At 38.0% G+C, this 19,560-nt stretch overlaps 1 protein-coding gene across 1 annotated transcript; it reads right to left on the bottom strand.

Annotated features, from left to right (window-relative positions):
• Window positions 1-9,250: 9,250 nt before the first annotated feature.
• LOC115925401 (neogenin-like) lies at window positions 9,251-17,105 on the bottom strand. Its single transcript, XM_030989138.1, has 9 exons — window positions 17,054-17,105; window positions 16,669-16,797; window positions 14,854-15,159; window positions 14,243-14,313; window positions 13,421-13,652; window positions 12,435-12,673; window positions 10,865-10,934; window positions 10,057-10,162; window positions 9,251-9,509 (listed from the first exon to the last, which is right to left on the bottom strand). The coding sequence occupies exons 1-9, from the start codon at window positions 17,103-17,105 to the stop codon at window positions 9,251-9,253; spliced, it is 1,464 nt and encodes a 487-aa protein (XP_030844998.1).
• Between the last annotated feature and the right edge of the window lie 2,455 nt (window positions 17,106-19,560).

Raw genomic sequence — 19,560 nt, 5'->3', positions numbered from 1 at the left:
AAACACGCAATTTCAAATTATTTTGTAATGATTCATTCAAGAACGTCAAACAATCATTTTGTTCCATTTGTAGGACTTGAAGCCATGCAAAAGCTATCGTATACAAGGCTAATGATTCATACTTTAGGGCCCGAGTAAAGAAGGAAAGTCAGTCTAGAAAATGTTTTTTTAATGATTTACGGGATAACGTCTTTAATAAGATTTAAATAGCGTTTTTTCTTTCTTTGTGTCTCCTCTGCAGTAGACCTTCGCCTCATAAGCCCGCCATCCAATGTTAAGCGTATGCAATATCATGGACAATAATTTCAATACTGACGGAAAACAAAAAGAATATTTTACTGTAAGCAGGGGCGGATATCCCAGGGAATCCTGAAAAATAGAAACAAACAATAAAATACACACTGCAAAAGAAAGTGGACACTATTTATTAATAAGATTTTTAAATAAACATTAAATGTGAATAATTTTTGCTTATTTCTTTCATTGTTGAAAGTTAATGAATTTGAATTCTTAATCGAGAGAGACTTTTTTGTTTGAAACAATGTTTCAACCAGGCACGTACGCAGGGGGGGGGGGGTTGGGGTTGAACCCCCCCCCCCTTTGGTTTTTTGTATGTGTGTATTTTAGATCAAACCCCCACCCCCCCCCCCCTTTTGCGATTTTTTTTTTTCTTTTTCTTTTTAATAATTAAAAAAAAAGTGTCTTCTTACCCCCCCCCCCCCCCCCCCGCTTATTCAGCGGCTGGCTGAGTCGTTGCGAAATTTTCGGCCCGATTTAAAAATGTTAACCCCCCCCCCCCCCCTTAAAAAATCCTGCGTACGCCCCTGGTTCTAACCCCTAATTATATCATATTTTCCATCTTAATATGAGACTTTTCTCAGTCTTACTGATAACTGTGATAAGTACAATTACTGTAAGAGTGCTGTACGTACAGTTGAGAAAGCAGCATATAGTCTTACAGAATAGAGGCGCTTGTTGCTACAGCAGCTACTACGGCTGAAACAGGCCATCGAGCTGCTGAGAACAATATAGCTGCCTTGCACGCTGCATCAATCTGCTGTCCTAATATATTTATTAGGGACTTTTAGATTCTGCACGACGAGAACGCGGACTGCCCTTTTAAGGCAATGTGACGTCACTGCCAGTGCCTTAAAATGACGTCACATTGCCTTAAAATGGCAGTCCACGTTCTCGTCGTGTAGAATCTAAAAGTCCTACAAACCTGATGTACGCTTGCAATGTATGTGGTTTCTGCAGTGCCAGCCGAGTTAGACTGTGGAGCCATGCAATAAAACACTGAAAGGTTTTATCATGTAATCACCGTTAACGATGGACTGTCAATGAATGTCATAATTATATAAACAATGCCAATATTATCTTGTGTCGAACCTGCCGATAGAGGTCACCCAAGGGAAGTAGAGAAAGTGACCACTGTATATAAACAGGGGCCTTTCTAGACAGGTTCTACGTTGCATATTTTTTTCTCGAGGGAGACAAAACACATGGCCACTGCCCACTATAGACAGGTGGCCTGTATAGAAACCACAGTCATGTTTGACTGTATAACATAATGTATTGTATATTATTCATTGTAGACCTTTGATTTAATGTAATGATTTGTATTGTATAAATTATTGAAGGAGAAATTGTGTGAGATGTGACTTGGTCTAGCATTACGGTATCTGTCTTGGCCACTAACTGACTCTGATCAGACCCAGGTTCGAAGTAAGGTCGGTCCCAAAAGTAAATAATTATCAGATCATATCTGATTGATACCCGTAAAAGAACAATTACACAAACACACACACACTCACTCACACACACACGCACAGGAAGCATGACTTTTCCTTAACTCAGGAAACTCCAGAAATACATGGGTCAACACATATTACAACGTTATATGAAGTATAAAGAATCATGGAACGACCACATCCAATAATTATTGTGATCACGCCCAAATGACATTAACATAATTGGATACAGAAATCTAAATAGACTCCAGTTCTCAGAAATTGCTTTAATTGCTTTAAGTAAGATAGCAAAAATTACACCTCATATAATATACTTTATTGACATTATTCACACGCCACAAACTTGTTTCTTTTTACGTTTCAATAATGAAAAAAAAATCTTAGTACAGTGCATATTATTCAAGCCTAAACCTTTACCAGCATTGCATATATACGAAACTAAAACTACCTATTATTTGACTATAGTGCATAATATGTTATTTCAGGCTTACACTGTACTAGCTTTGCATGTATACGAAACTAAAACCACCTCTTATTTTACTAGTTTTATAGTACAGTGTATAGTATGTTATATCAGGCTTACACTTTACTAGCTTTGCATGCATACCAAACTAAAAGTACCTCTTATTTTACTAGTTTTATAGTACAGTATATAATATGTTCTTTCACGCTTACACTTTACTAGCATTGCATGTATACGAAACTACAACTACCTCTTATTTTACTAGTATTGTGGACTTCATGTTACAGTGGATAATATGTTCTTTCAAGCTTGCAATTTACTAGCATTGCATGTATACGAAACTACAACTACCTCTTCTTTTACTTGTACAGTGGATAATATGTTCTTTCAGGCTTACAATTTACTGGCATTGCATGTTCACGAAACTACAACTACCTCTTATTTTTTTACTAGTATTATGGTACAGTGAATAGTAAGAAAGTTATGAAAGTTTGAAATATGAGATCACAAGGTCTATGCGAATATCAAGTTGGCTGTTTGGTAAGTGGATTGTGACGTATAATCGCGGATGACTCTCTCGTCGGTAGTGAAATCTTTGTCATGGAGAGACGAAAAATTATGAAAATGTGCACATGGCATATAGCTTTGTTTATGTTTTATGAATGTGTATATCCAATATCGCGTCGAGAGATGAGGGGGCTTTCGGAGTTGAAACCCTCTCACGCGCGGACCCCCCCCCCCCCCCCCCTCCCCCTTCCCACCGTGTTACATCACCCTCCAAAACAGGGAAATCCAACCGTTAATAGTAGTGAACTACTCTAAAAGAAAGCAGAAAAATCGGAGAAGGAGAATGGTAAACGATTGTTATGAATTTTTGGAAGTTGTAATCACCATACCTATGGTCATTTCAAATTGGCTCAATTGGCAGTGCCATTGTGACGTAGTTCCGGACAAATTTCCCGATAATTTGTTTTTTGCTCCATCACACAAAACGACTAAAATGTCAATATTTCTAAATGTATGGCTCAGGAGGGTTTTTTCTTTAAAGTTTTGGGAAATTTTGAAAATTGGGTGGATATTGAATACAATTTTGATATATTTGGATGCCCCTGTGGATGTACTATACGCGCTAGAAAATTTAGGCTCTAAAACACCTCTGCTTTTGAGAAAAAGTGAATATAAAAATGTACCGTTGCTCCAGGGAAATTTTGATAAATTTCAAATAGCACCTACGGCCGTACAATATGGTACTGCGACCATGAAAATCTGAGAATAGGTTGTTGTGATATATCATTTCCAAATGGGAATAGCTAATCGGTCGATTATAGTCAAGAAACAATATATTATAACTTAATTAATATCTTGACCTTGAGAGGGAGCTATACAACATAAAGAGTGTATTATTTAAAATTTCATAACTTTAAACTCGATTTCAACCGCGACAACGATCACTGAATATTGTAGGGTCGCATATGCTTCCAATATGTTCATTTGAACCAAATTCATGACCCCATTCCAAAACTTTGTATTACCTTTAAGGTAGAGTCATGGGTCAAACAGGGTTGCATTTTGTCTCCTGTTCTTTTTAACATTTTCATTAATGATTTAGTTGACAGTGTAATTGCTATGTAATGGAGGATTCAAGTACTAGATACAAATATGTACATGCTTATGTATGCAGATGATATTGTGGTACTCGCTAAAATGAAAATGACCTTCAACGTATGTTAGACAATATTATCGCTTGGGCTCGCAAGTGGAGGATTGAATTTAATACCTCAAAAACCAAAATTGTACATTTTAGACAGAAGTTCTAAGCTAAAACTTCAGCAATATTCAATTGTAATGGAGAAAAGCTTGATATTGTGGACTCAGACAAATACCTTGGGCTGTGGTTTGATGAATTCCTTAGCCTTCAGAAGGGTACCAGAATGCTAGCTCAGTCTGCACTCAGAGCATTGGGTGTTGTTATAAGTAAATTTAAATTGATTGGTGGCTCTTTATTCAAGACTTGTACAAAAACTTTATGATGCCATGATTTTACCCATACTACAATATGCAAGTGGTATCTGGGGTGTGGATGAGTACACTGTTATAAATAGTGTCTTTTTCAGAACATGCCGTTTCTACTTATAGGAGTTCGGAAATATACACCAAGCAATGCAGTATTAGGTGAGATGGGTTAGGACCCACCATTTTATCACCAAATTCAATCGGCTGTTAGATTATGAAGAAAAATGTTCACCAGGTCTAAGTCTTTAGCGAACAGTGGAGTCAAGAACTGTCAAAGAGCTTTTTTCAAAATTACAATATAATACCTTTAGCCAATCTTATCATAACAGATAATTTTGTAAAAACTACATGAAACCAATCGTAATTTTAAACAATCTTTGTGCACTTCAAAATATTTAATAGAATGTCAAAATAGATCAAACAGACGAACTTTTGTTTTGTTTAGATGCGTTTGTGCCCCTATAGCTCTTGAAACTGGGCGTTACCAAAATATTCCATATGAAGAACGATACTGTGTTCTTTGTAATTCAAGTAATTTAGAAGATGAGTTCCACTGTTTTATGATTTGTTCTGCATAATTGTATGATGACATCAGATCAGGCGCGGATCAATGATTTCTTAGGGGGGCCCAAATTTGAATTTATGCGAGCCAAATATTGGTACGTAAGGGTGACTAACAGTGACGTAATGCGGGGGGGGGTCGGTGCAGGGAGGGGCGAGTTTCCCCCTCCCTCCTCCGCGAAACGCGGAAGCTTTGACGTTTCATTAAATTATTAGAGAAAGAAGACGATTCGTTGTACCGTTCTCGAAAAATAATTCTCGTCTGAAATTAGTTTTTGCACTACGCGCGAAGCGCGGAAATTTTTTTCGATTTATTAAATTATTAGAGAAAGAAGACGATTCGTTGTAGAGTTCTCGACGCTTAATCCTCGTCTGAATTCAGGTTATAGGGGCACAAACGCATCTAAACAAAACAAAAGTACGTCTGTTTCCCCCCCCCCTTTTAAGTTTCCCTAAATCATTAGAGAAAGAAGACGATTCGTTGTACCATTTTCGAAAATAATCCTCGTCTGAATTTAGAATCCCCCACCCCCCCCCCCCCTCCCACGCGAAGCGCGGAAGCTTTTACGTTTCATTAAATTATTAGAGAAAGAAGACGATTCGTTGTACCGTTCTCGAAATGGAATTCTCGTCTGAATCTAGTTTTTGCCCTACCGCGCGAAGCGCGAAAAATTTTACGATTTATTAAATCATTAGAGAAAGAAGACGATTCGTTGTACAGTTCTCGAATCGTAATCCTCGTCTGAATTCAGTTTTCCCCCTTCCGCGCGAAGCGTGGAAGCTTTTACGATTCATTAAATCATTAGAGAAAGAAGACGATTCGTTGTAGAGTTCTCGACTCTAAATCCTCGTCTGAATTCAGGTTCCCCCCCCCCCCCTCCCGCGCGAAGCGCGGAAGCTTTTAAGTTTCCCTAAATCATTAGAGAAAGAAGACGATTCGTTGTACCGTTTTCGAAAATAATCCTCGTCGGAAATTAGATTTCCCCCCCCCCTCCCACGCGAAGCGCGGAAGCTTTGACGTTTCATTAAATTATTAGAGAAAGAAGACGATTCGTTGTACCGTTCTCGAAAAATAATTCTCGTCTGAAATTAGTTTTTGCCCTACTAGGGCAAAAACTAGTACCGCGCGAAGCGCAGAAATTTATTCGATTTATTAAATTATTAGAGAAAGAAGACGATTCGTTGTAGAGTTCTCGACTCTTAATCCTCGTCTGAATTCAGGTTCCCCCCCCCCTCCCGTGCGAAGCGCGGAAGCTTTTAAGTTTCCCTAAATCATTAGAGAAAGAAGACGATTCGTTGTACCGTTTTCGAAAATAATCCTCGTCTGAATTTAGATTCCCCCCCCCTCCCACGCGAAGCGAGGAAGCTTTTACGTTTCATTAAATTATTAGAGAAAGAAGACGATTCGTTGTACCATTCTCGAAATGGAATTCTCGTCTGAATCTAGTTTTTGCCCTACCGCGCGAAGCGCAGAACTTTATTCGATTTATTAAATTATTAGAGAAAGAAGACAATTCGTTGTAGAGTTCTCGACTCTTAATCCTCGTCTGAATTCAGGTTTCCCCCCCCCCCCCCCCCTCCCGCGCGAAGCGCGGAAGCTTTTAAGTTTCCCTTATTCATTAGAGAAAGAAGACGATTCGTTGTACCGTTTTCGAAAATAATCCTCGACTGAATTTAGATTCCCCCCCCCCCTCCCACGCGAAGCGCGGAAGCTTTAACGTTTCATTAAATTATTAGAGAAAGAAGACGATTCGTTGTACCGTTCTCGAAATGGAATTCTCGTCTGAATCTAGTTTTTACGATTTATCAAATTATTAGAGAAAGAAGACGATTAGTTGTACAGTTCTCGAATCGTAATCCTCGTCTGAATTCAGTTTTCCCCCTTCCGCGCGAAGCGTGGAAGCTTTTACGATTCATTAAATCATTAGAGAAAGAAGACGATTCGTTGTACCGTTCTCGACTCTAAATCCTCGTCTGAATTCAGGTTCCCCCCCCCCCCCACCCCCCTCCCGCGCAAAGCGCGGAAGCTTTTAAGCATCCTTAAATCATTAGAGGAAGAAGACGATTCGTTGTACCGTTTTCGAAAATAATCCTCGTCTGAATTAAGATTCTCCCCCCCCCCCCCCTCCCACGCGAAGCGCGGAAGCTTTTACGTTTCATTAAATTATTAGAGAAAGAAGACGATTCGTTGTACCGTTCTCGAAATGGAATTCTCGTCTGAATCTAGTTTTTGCCCTACCGCGCGAAGCGCGGAAAATTGTACGATTTATTAAATTATTAGAGAAAGAAGACGATTCGTTGTACCGTTTTCGAAAATAATGCTCGTCTGAATTTAGATCCCCCCCCCCCTCCCACGCGAAGAGCGGAAGCTTTTACGTTTCATTAAATTATTAGAGAAAGAAGACGATTCGTTGTACAGTTCTCGAATCGTAATCCTCGTCTGAATTCAGTTTTCCCCCTTCCGCGCGAAGCGTGGAAGCTTTTACGATTCATTAAATCATTAGAGAAAGAAGACGATTCGTTGTACCGTTCTCGACTCTAAATCCTCGTCTGAATTTAGGTCCCCCCCCCCTCCCGCGCAAAGCGCGGAAGCTTTTAAGCATCCTTAAATCATTAGAGGAAGAAGACGATTCGTTGTACCGTTTTCGAAAATAATCCTCGTCTGAATTAAGATTCTCCCCCCCCCCTCCCACGCGAAGCGCGGAAGCTTTTACGTTTCATTAAATTATTAGAGAAAGAAGACGATTCGTTGTACAGTTCTCGACTCTTAATCCTCGTCTGAATTCAGGTCCCCCCCCCCCCTCTCCCGCGCGAACCGCGGAAGCTTTTAAGTTTCATAAGATTATGAGAGAAAGAAGACGATTGGCTGTACAGTTCTCGACTCTTAATCCTCGTCTAAATTCAGGTTCCCCCCTCTCGCGCGAAGCGCGGAAGCTTTTAAGTTCCATCAGATTATGAGAGAAAGAAGACGACTGGCTGTACCGTTCTCGATTCTTAATCCGAATTTCAAAGATGTTCTTTGTCTGCGAAAATAATTATCGTCAGAATTTAGTTCCCCCTCCATCGCGCGCGAAGAGCGGGAGCTTTTACGTTATATTAAATCATTAAAGATTCGTATTACCGTTCTCGCCTCTGAATCCTCGTCTGAATTTAGGTTCCCCCCTCCCGCGCGAAGCGCGGAAGATTTGACGTTTCATAAGATTATGAGAGAAAGAAGACGATTCGCTGTACCGTTCTCGATTCTTAATCCGAATTTCAAAGATGTTCTTTGTCTGCTCCTTTTTCTTCCTACGTCCTCTTCCGATTAGCTTAGCCCTGGCTAAGCGCATGCGGTCATATAAACACATTTTTAAACCTTGTCCGACCCCGCAAGCTCAGAGGTTTAAGGCAATAAATTAAGGGTCAGATAAGCATTGAGGGGCCCGCCGTAGGGCCCTAGGTGGAATCCAGGGGGCAGAGCCCCCGGTAGCCTAGGGGTTTTAGGCATTTAATCACGGTCAGATGAGCATATTTTGATGCCACATTAGTTTTTAACACTGGCAGTTAACTATTCTTTCTTTCTTTCTCTTATTCTACTTTATTTCTCTTTAATATACTTTTTCAAAAAAAGTGGGGGAGGGGGAGGGAGCTCGAGGCTCCCGATCCCCGCCGTTCCTCGCGCCCTGACATTTAGGAATCTCAAGAATCATATTTCTTGCCTGGCTGTAAATTTAGGAATTTGTCATTTTCCAATAAACACATACAAACGTATAATTTACTAAAAAGTGAGGAAAAATCTCGGAAATTATGTAATTTCAGCATTATTTGTAATCCACCATTGTGGAATTAGAAATAAACCACGTTTGAATTTGATTTCGCCCAAGCCCCCCCCCCCCCCTCCCCAGTACGCCAGTAACTCCTCTTTTCCTTTTTTCTTTCCCTTTCCTTCCTTCTCTCTTATTTTTTTTTATTAGGGGGGGGGGGGTCAACAGCCTGGGAGGCAAGGCCCTTTCGGCCCCCAATCTCCTTCTTCCCCCTTTTCTTTTCTTCTTCCTCTTCTTTCTTTCCCTTTCTCTCCTCTTTTCCTTTCTTCTCTCTCTTTTTTTTTTTTTTTGCGGGGGGGGGGGGGCAAGGCCCGCTCGGCCCCCCCCCCCTCTGGATCAGCGCCTGCATCAGATCACAACTTCTTTAAGATATACTAGAACATGACCATACTTTTTTCGGATCTATCCACTTACAAACAATTTCTTTACCTGATTTCAGCCTTATTTTTTTTTTTTGGGGGGGGGTATGTTTTTAGTGCATGTCAAACAACTTTAAATTAATTGTAATATATGAATATTACTTTTATGTGAATGCGATTATGTAGACTTATACTGTTACCATGTCAAATTTTTTATGACTATATGTTGTTGTTTTTTAGGTTAAGCCGGCCCTCTGATAGCGGGTGTAATTTTGTAATAAGGAAATAAACTAAACTAAACTAAACTGTATCTTCGTAAGTATTTCCCGGGTCTGATTCTGTGACATTTTGATAGATAACGTTGATGTTTGGTTTCTTAAGATCTTGATAGGTATGTGCGTCGGTAAGATTCTGGATGTTCGGTGTGTCTATATTGAGATCTTGGTATGTATGGGTGTCCGAGTCATCATAAGCAGAGTTCCCATACTTCGAAGAGGTCTCATGAGCAGAATTTGGTGGCGACGCGGCTGGTTCAGCATTTAAACGTCTTTGTTTGATCCTGGAAGTGAAATTCAATTAAAAACAACATTTTTTTCCTTTTACTTTGTAACATCGTTGAATTTACTTTTTTTTTCTTTTTTTTCTTTCCTCCATCCCTCCCTTCCTCCCTTGCTTTGGTTCGCCCCCTTTAAATCAGTCGAGCATACTCTCAGTCAAATCCCTACATCTACATCATAACACACGCACCCCACACACAAACACAAACCCACACAAACACAAAACGTTCAGATAAATATGAAGTAGGAATGGTCCCTGATGAGCACAGCTGTATGCACGTGATTGTATGTGGATTCCCCTCATAAGGCAAAACCTTCACACGTATTATAAACAAATCATAATAGATATTTAGTAATGCCCTTTAAAGTAGGAAAATCCTGCAATCACTGTCTTTATCCGCTATCGTGTTGGCTTACTTTAGATGGTCAAGTATTCTACCTTTTTTAACGTCCTATTTACAATAGATTGTTATCTTTATTTGTAACAATGTTACAAGACAGTGGCATTGAATTCACTTGAATTGTTCTACTATTGTTGAGTTAACTTACCTTCTATACATCACCACAGTAAATATTAGTATAACGATGAAAGCGAGGGGTACTATCACACCCCCTATGACAGCCCCTAGTGGTACCCTGGTAACATTATCATCACCTTTAGCACAAACAAAAATACATATACATGTAATTATGCTGTTGTCACTTGTGACTTAAGTATGCGAACATTTTTTTGGTCTGTTTCACAAAGTTTTTATTGATTTTGCATTTTGATTATAATTATATTCATAAATGACATTTTTTCTACTTTTCTCATGTATTTTCACAAAAAGAGGTAACAAAGACATGGTTTTGGATTCATACATTCCGTTTCTGCTTATTTTGAATAATACATGATTAGTGCACTGAGACTATTCAAATTTTCCAAAGCAATTCAGCAAATCAAGTAGAGAATAAAGAATGATATTATTATGAAAATGTAAATAACACTAATAAGCTACATACTTACCTTCATATTTTCATAAACCTGACGGTTACATTTGACTTTAGTTTGACATGTAGCTGTTATTTAATTATAATAATGATAATAATAATAAATAAGATTTGTAAGGCACATAATTCTCTTGAAATCAAAGGCTCAAAGTCGCACTTCTGAGAACAACAACAAAATAATTATATAAAAGCATCTGCATTATAAACAAAACAGGAATAACATAGAACATATGAAAATGAAAGAACAATTAAATAAATGCCGAATACAGTTTAATTCTACATCCTTTAAAACACCACATTACATAAGCAATGTTTTTAAAGTATGATATTCAGGGTAGAACAAGTTTCATTCGATTCATGCTCTTACCTAAGAGGATGGTCTTTGCATTCACTGGTTCGGACCAATTACTTGAACCAGCTCCATTGACAGTTTGGACCTGACAAGCGTAGACAAAAATTTAAAAAGGTGTAGCAGAAATAATGACAAAATAAACATCATCCACACACGAAACATACAGAATAATTGTTTCATTCTTAATTATAGATATTAAAACCCTGGAGAAAATACCAATCTACAATTATCATAACCGTCCGCATCACAACAGTCAATATTTAGATGCCGTTAAAGCATTCAAATTTGATTTGTTTGAATGCAATATCACGCATGTAATTGGGGATTGCTTGTTAGATCAATGGCACAAATACGAAAGAGAATCAATCTGTGATTTCATCTTAAAGTGATAGTGGTGGTTATTTCACCTGACAGCTAAGAAAGCAATAAATGCTTGTTAGTAAGCAACCAGAAGACCGACGCACAGTGGGCCAGGGAGGAACCAAAGTGCGCCAAAACTAAGTTTGGGTGATTTATTTTTTCAATTTTTGTTCTTGCCCAGTTGAAAGGTAATACATAGAGGAATACCTCAGTGAAATATTTAATTCCGGTTTGCACAATAAGGGTATAAATTTACTACGTCAAACAGCAAAATCCTACATATTCACAGTTTTAGTGCAAAAGTGACTTATTTTATAAATCTTTCAATTCAACATGAAGTTTTTAAGTTATTGATATGAAATTGCTCTCACATATTCCTGATAGTTCATTTCGTTGAATGAATGGGTTAAAATTAATAGAAACACAATCTTCATGATATATTATAGGGTAATTCACTGAAAAATTGACTAATTATCCATGTTTTTTGTAAATCCAGAAGAAATGTTTAGATCTCCGCGGTGTACCGCTTAAATTTTAATACCACCATTTTTGTTTATGTCTAAGCTTCAAGTTGATACCAAATTTGGCTACCCGATATTGCCCGTTGTTATGTTAGAGCCGATTTTCCTTGCCACATTGCCCCGAAAAATGTGGGTCTTTTTGGTCCGCGGCTGAATCATGAAGGGATTCGTGGTCATAAATCACGGCGCGAGGGGGCGCGAGACACTTGTTCTGATACCGCGGGACCAAAATAAACACATTTTTCGGGGCAATGTTGCAAGGAAAGCGGCTCTAACATAATAAAGGGCAGAATCGGGCAGCCAAATCTGGTATCAACTTAAAGCTTAGACATCAGAGAAAATGTTGGTAATACAATTTAAGCGAAAATCCAAACATTGGAAATCCAAACATTTCCTCTGGATTTATAAAAAATAAATCCCCAAACATGAATTTTGGCGCACTTTGGTTCCTCCCTGGCCCACTGTGCGACGGCTTAAGGTCCTCTCCGAGGGACCTGGTAATGAGGATTAACCCGGGTTTCGAACCCGATTCACCGGATAACGAGACCACTGCTCTACCGACTGAGTTTCTCCAATATTCAGCGCTTAGGATAACAGTTCATTCTACAATGTATTACACACTGAAAGCTTGCACTAAAATATGAAGAGATTGAAAATTTCCTCAATCGTTGGGTCTTAAGGATTGAGGTCAAGACTTTAGTTACCTGAACTGTATAGCTGATTTTACTAGCCTGGTCCATCACAGTATATTCTCCATCAAATGCACCAGTCAATACTTCCTCCATCTTATAATTGCCATCACCAGCTGGATCAGTTCTCTTGTAGCGGATGATATACTTCTGGATGTTACCATTGATGTTAGATGGTAGAGGGGTATACCAAGATACAGTGAAGGAGTGCGTAGTACTCTGCGTAATAGCCACATTGATAGGACTAGGTGCAACTGTTCAGAAGAAAATTATTAATAAAAAAATTCACACTGAAATATGGAAGACTTATGAATCAATATTCCAAAATATCAATCACTATTGTAAGTATCGTCTTAACAGGTTAGTGCAATTTCTAATTCCAGAAAACAAATATATCACGATTGCAATTAAAGCGACTAATTGTATAAAAAGAAGATCAGAGTTGGAATCACAATGACAATTTAATGACATTAAGAAATAGTACTCTAATGCCTAAATCAGGCAGAAAGAAGGAGTTGATTATAAAAACACTGCTTTATATATATACACTGTTGGTCATAGTGGTGTAATTAATACCCCGATTTATTGAATGATTTTGACGATGATTGATTCCTAATAGATCGAAATAACAGTATACATTCTCAGATTTTATTGAATGACAATTGGGGAGTGTTTTTTTTTTGGCGTGACTGCTAAAGCATGTGTGTGCTACTATGCTAATCAACTAGTGGACCTACGTCCTTAAGTCATAACTGACAGTAATGATAATTAATGCCTCATAAAAGGGCACTAATAAAGCATATCGACACGGTTTTGATCATGGGGTCTCACAGTAACGAGGCCATATAGATATAGATGCAGTTGAAAGTCAACAAAATAGTCAGGTGGCAGTAGGTTGTCACAAAGATATCGGCAAGAATATTAGCTATGTCACTTAACAGGCAAAGCAATTACTCCCCCACCCCCAGAAATAAATAAAATATCCCAAGATAAACACGAACCTTCTTCAAGTGTTTTGCCGATGGTCTCACTGCTCCTGTCACTCTCCTCGTCTTTATTTGAAGCAGTCATTTGAATGGAATAGTCCAGATAGGTTTCCAACCCTCTTAACGTGTAGGAGCTTGTGTCATTAGGAACCATGACAGAGTTTAAAGAAGTTGACCCAGTGGAAGCGTAGTAGATCATATAATGAGTCACACCACTCCTGCATTCTGCCAATTCCGAGGGGAGGTGCTAAAACATAAAAGTGGTGCAAATACATGTTACATGCATCAGAACCACATAAAAGAAGTCACTTTCGCAATAATAAACACAACTACAAGATGTTATCAAGTATTGTCTACAATTTCTCGCATTAGTAAGGATGCTTCAATCAACATGATGGAGCTTTTTGCCGATCGAACAACAATCTCTTGATCACAAAACATGCTTACTACTTCTTTGGAATAAAATCGAAACTCCATTTCATAAACCCAAACAGCTCATATTTCAAACTAGCAAAAAAAGATGTTCTTCTACACAAGTCGTATTTCATTTAGTCAAACATTGAGGTCCCTAAATAAACATCCGAAATGCCGGAGGCATGATAGTAAGTGATGTGAAAAAGTTCTTAATTAGCATATTTTGAGGAAATTGTAAGTAAAATTATGTCTAATCAAGGTTTTACATGCATTTACCAGTTCCATATCCTAACGATAAGGTTCTACATGTATGTGATACAAAATATGACTATTTACAGTTATACATTTTGTGTTCGGGACGAGTCTTTTCATCTAACTTCATTTCACTAAGTGACCAAATAGCTATTCTTAAACAGTTCATACCTCCCATGTCACCTCAAGCTCTTTAGTGTTGATGGCTGCCACATGTAGTCCACTTGGAGAGGCACTGGGTTCTGAAGTTCAAAATTATATAGAAGATACTAAAAAAATGGCTTGGACCTATAGTAGATAAGTTCAATATATGAACATGCTCATCATGGTAATATCATAGACTGCTACAACAGGTGCTCTTCATGTGGTTTTGAACTAAATGTCAATAAGTCAAACTTAAAACTACCGTTGGGCAAAACACAATGAAGGATACTATAAACATATTTGAGAAAATGCATATTTTGTAGAAGAAATTTTCTGTTTCAAATTTTAGAAAGATAGAACAATTAAAAAGGAGAATGCATCTGTATGGAATGGAAAATAGAAACATTTCTATAAACAGATTTTACTCACAGAACTAAATAAGTTAAAAAGCCTTCAATCATAGGAAAGTGCTGAAATATCCCAATTTGATAAATAATGAAGTTATGATGTAATACATGTACTCTCCTGTAGATAAATGTACATTGAAAAATAAGCATCTTCAAAAAAATTATTCTGCACTCTGAAATCATGACAAACCCTTGGCAGATTCAAGCATTTATCTTCTGAACATAACTTACTTGTACAGAGAGTTATTGTGTTGTTCCTCGGAGATAAAGGTCCTGTTCCACCTGTTCCTTCTCTCACTGCTGCTACACAAAAACTGTAATCGGTGTCGGGTGTCAGGTTACTAACGATGGCTGATGTTGTGAGTTGGTCTACTCTCTGATCCATTACCCAGTCACCATCCTTCTTTACAAAGACATCATATCCTATCAGAGGATGATCACCTATGTCATCTTCTTCAGACCATGCATCCCATCGAAGACCTACTGTAGTTGACGTGGTGCTCACTATCACTGGTGCTTTCTCTATGACTGGCAGACCTGACAAACAGAAAAGGGACATAAATAATAATACTGAGATGAGGGGGCTATGTACGCACATATACGCACGAACAGAGCTGTCCTGTTTTCTCCTGTTTTCTTCAGTTTGCGACCAATTTTATCAACTATTATCAACGATTATCAATATTTGGTGTTCTTATTGCCCTGGAAACATCTTCACTGTGATTTTAGTTTGGATTTTGGTGGTGGATATGGACTTCTTGCCTGTTTTACTTTTAAAGGTGAAATTTAAAGAAAATCACAAATATGTCAACTAATGTATCACTAGAAACTGGTAAGCTAATAGATGGCCATCGTACACGTTTTAGGTCAACTACATATCGGGTGATTTATAAAAAATACAATTACAACCACCTCCATAGCAGCTGGGATATACGAGAGATTCGCCGGAAAAAATATACGATGTTTTAATGACGTTACTATATAGACCAATACTGTCCAAGCAGACGATATCCCATAAAGAATGAACATAATTGCAAAGCTATTATTTGTCAAATTATAATGAGTTTAGTGTACATAAATGTAATGGCATGTCAAACCATTCAAAAGGGGATATGACCCTATTCTGATTATAAAAATCTTTTGCTTGTAAATACACTATAGGGGTTAATTAACAATCAAAGAAACCGCACTTTCAAATTGAAAAAACCCCGGAATGATATTAAGGACGGCATTTGTTCCCTCTTGAAACGCCGAACATATACCGCGGTGTGTGCAGCTGAATATACAATGGCGTCTTATTTTTGTATCGCTGCATTTGAGATCAAAATAAAACCATGCGCGGGGTTTAGAGTGAGTCAATAGATTATACATTTAGCCTGACGGTAGTGAAGTAAGAGAACGTACTCAAGAGAAGATGAAAACACAGTTTAGATATAAAATGCCAAAACATGCAACGATTTCTTAATTATCTGATTACTTTGATCTAAATCGAATGGCCTTATGTATATCAATGCAATACTCCTGGCAAGCAAATCATTAATCCACTTTAAAAACAACTTGCTATTATTAATCATGTTCTATGTATATCCGCTTTGTTCTACAAAGATTATCCAATAACAGATAATCATTTGGTCGAGAAAAAGTTTGTTTAATTTTTTTTTCCGTTACACTTCCACTTACTGCATGTTGCATGTAAAACATTTGTATGTGTAAACATTTGCACAAAGAGAAACAATAAGAAAATATATACTTTGTTTAAGCAATTAAAGATAATAAAATAACATAAACAATAATAATAATAACGGCTTTATATAGTGCCGGTATCCGCTGGCAGAGATGCTGGTGGTGCTATACAAATGAATAAGCTGAAACTGAAGTAAAAGTACTTGCTCCACAAGCTTATTGAGCAAGATTGTGAATTACAGTTAACCGCAATGAAATACATGCACACATAGTTCCATATGCACTCTGAGGCTGCTTATAATCTGAACGATCTTCAGCTGAACAAGAAGACAAACCAAAATACAAAATGCTGGGTATAATTACTTTGACAGTAGGGTCCAAACCAGCTATCAAGGCATTGTCCCGTGCAAATACCCCTCTCCTTCTCACAGGCCTCTGGAGAACAATGACATTGCTGAAGACAATCCAAACCAAAGGTACCCCCTTCACACTCTGAAAAATATAAAACAAAGGTTGAGTATATTGGTAAAATCTGGTCAATGGTCAATGATTACACATGAACACCAAAAACGAAGATAACTTTGGCTGGGGTCTACTGGAAATAGGGTTGTAAAAGCAAAAATCAAATCATTGTAACCCTGTGAAATGAGAAATTTCATCTGGCTCATGTCTTTGTGAGTATGTGTAACTAAGAAGTAAAGGTCCAGGATTATCAGAAATCTGTTCCAGCGAGCTGTTCAGAGACCACCTCTAGATCTGCTGTTCTCTTGATTACTACTTTCAGGTGGACAGCTCACCATGCTGGCTGCAACTCTTCATTCTAAGACAATGAATTTATACAGCTTTCTCTCTCTCTCTTTCTCTGCTACAGAATACTACTGTGAATTGTTATGTGATGTGTTAAGTTGTATTCTAAGGAGACCAGACGTTTGCTCCTGGGACAATTAGTCCGGGCTTTTTCATCAAGGGTACGGGTTAGGGTTTATGATGCAAGAGGGTTTCAGGTGATGTTTACGGTTAGGGTCAGGTCACTGTTGGGTCAATCGTATTCCCGAATCCGGCCTATTAAAAAAAAAATTATCTCCACCACACCAAGCAATGCGACCGTACCTTCCACTACTTACTTGCTGCCAGCCGAAGATGGCGTGATCCTTAAATTGGGACGCCCGGCGATTCTTAGGCTGGGCTGGTGAGCATAATTATGTGTTCGTTGATAACAAATCAAGTGTAGGAAATATAAAGAACCGGCCAGATTCTGGACTAGGTCTATGGTCTGAGAACTTGGTTAGTGAAGTATGATGACAGGGAACAATTGTGGCAGTTGTAGAAGTATCGTATAACAAATAATGACTGTTGATTTTGGAGGTTATACTCTAATAAACTCAACTGTGTCTCGAGGCAGAGTACAGTTTCAAGATCAGCTTGGGCAATAGGTTCAACCAGGCCCCTCAAAGCAGTCAATGTTTGTATACTAGCTATATAGAACCCTCCTCCAGATTATACATGCATATAAATATATTTTTCTATCACTGCATTATGTACATAAATGAGGGTACTATGCCTAATGTACATACATGTATCTCTGAGTGTTCATACATGTGTACATAAACACATTATGGTATGCACACTCAACCATATGTACACATTGCATGGAGTCTAGAGATAAATGAAGAGGAATTGATATGGAAATTTCAACACCCTTTATTGAAAAATATCATCTTACCTTGACATTCGACCTTGCCACTGCGTACTGTGTATCCTAGAGCACACTCCTGCACAGGGCACTCTCCAGTATCTTTATCACATGGTTCATCATTCAAGCAATGACATTTATCAGTGCATTGAGACCCATAGTAGCCGTCTTCACATTCATCTGGAACTGAGGATGATAAAACAGTATTTTAGAAATCACAATTTAACAAGTACTACTAGCAAAAAAGTAAACTCTTTACGGCACTTAGATTATTTCCTTGTGACTAGTCATTTAATTTTATGTTCGCACTGTTGTTTTCAATTATTACACATATTCTTGAATCTGCAGTGGCTTCACTTGGTAAATTCTTGTGTATTTTTATAAATAAATCATCTCCTCTATTAATAAACATGAATTTGACATTATGGCAGATTAGCCTGGTGCTAAACGAGTTTTCCAATAAAGTCGTCCAGTCGGCTAATACTACTACCACTACTACTACTACTTCTGCTACTATTACCACTCTAATGAAAATGGAATATATGGGGTGAGTTGTCCCCAAAACAAAGCTTAAGAGTGGGTTTGTCCATACACAAAAAATAAAAATAATAAGTTGACTCATTGTCTACTGAATTATCTTATTTCAAAGAGGTATAAAAACAGGAGCCATCCGGTCCCGTAGGCAATGGGGTAAACAAATAACAAAATTACAAAAATTACAAAGATACAGTGCACATGTAAAATTCTGATTTATCTTATAGTGGGAAAGCATTTATGCCATATTATTTGTTATCATTGCTGCCCATGACTTACTTTGACAGTTGTCCCCAGACCAGCCAGTCTGACATCCACCTGTACATATTCCACTGTAAATATTACATGATGAACCACCGCCTGCACAGTGACATGTCTGTGAACATCCTGGACCATATGTACCAATAGTACATACTGTAATATAATTCAAAATACAAAATCAGGATGGACAGATAAAATACATTCATCAGATATAAATATTGTGCATGTTACAATAACTTCATCTCCTTTTTCATTTTCTCTTCCTTATTCCTCTCATTCTCCTCCTCCTCCTCCTTCTTCCTTTCTTCTTCTCCTTCTTCTTATCCTTCTTCTTCTTCTTCTCTTTCTCTTTCTTTTCTCCACTGAGTTGCGCCTGACCTCACTCATGCTCTATCCACGTTTTGGTGTGTGCTTTTGATATTTCAAGAAAAACTAGAATTTCTAAGAATGGTAGATGTTTAATTTTAAAGCCTTCGATCAAGACATTTTTTCACTATCAGAATTTAAACAAAATTAATTGGCTATTGGAATATTTACGTGTGTTACATGCAAGACCACGGGCACCGACGTCACATGAACATCCATAAGGATCAGGAAGGCAAAAAGAAACCTATGACATCCTGCGATAGAATCATCTAAAACACATTGGAATTCGCAGTCCAATCCAAATCTATTTCCAACATCAGTTCTACAAACTGAAGAAAACAAAATAGTTGCATAAGAAATAAGATTTCATGAGATAATTTTCATATATGGTTGCTTTCCTG

Source organism: Strongylocentrotus purpuratus, unplaced genomic scaffold (genome assembly GCF_000002235.5).
Source record: "Strongylocentrotus purpuratus isolate Spur 01 unplaced genomic scaffold, Spur_5.0 spur5_contig_841, whole genome shotgun sequence".
Classification (NCBI taxonomy): Eukaryota; Metazoa; Echinodermata; class Echinoidea; order Camarodonta; family Strongylocentrotidae; genus Strongylocentrotus; species Strongylocentrotus purpuratus.
This window is presented reverse-complemented; position numbering and strand designations above follow the sequence as displayed.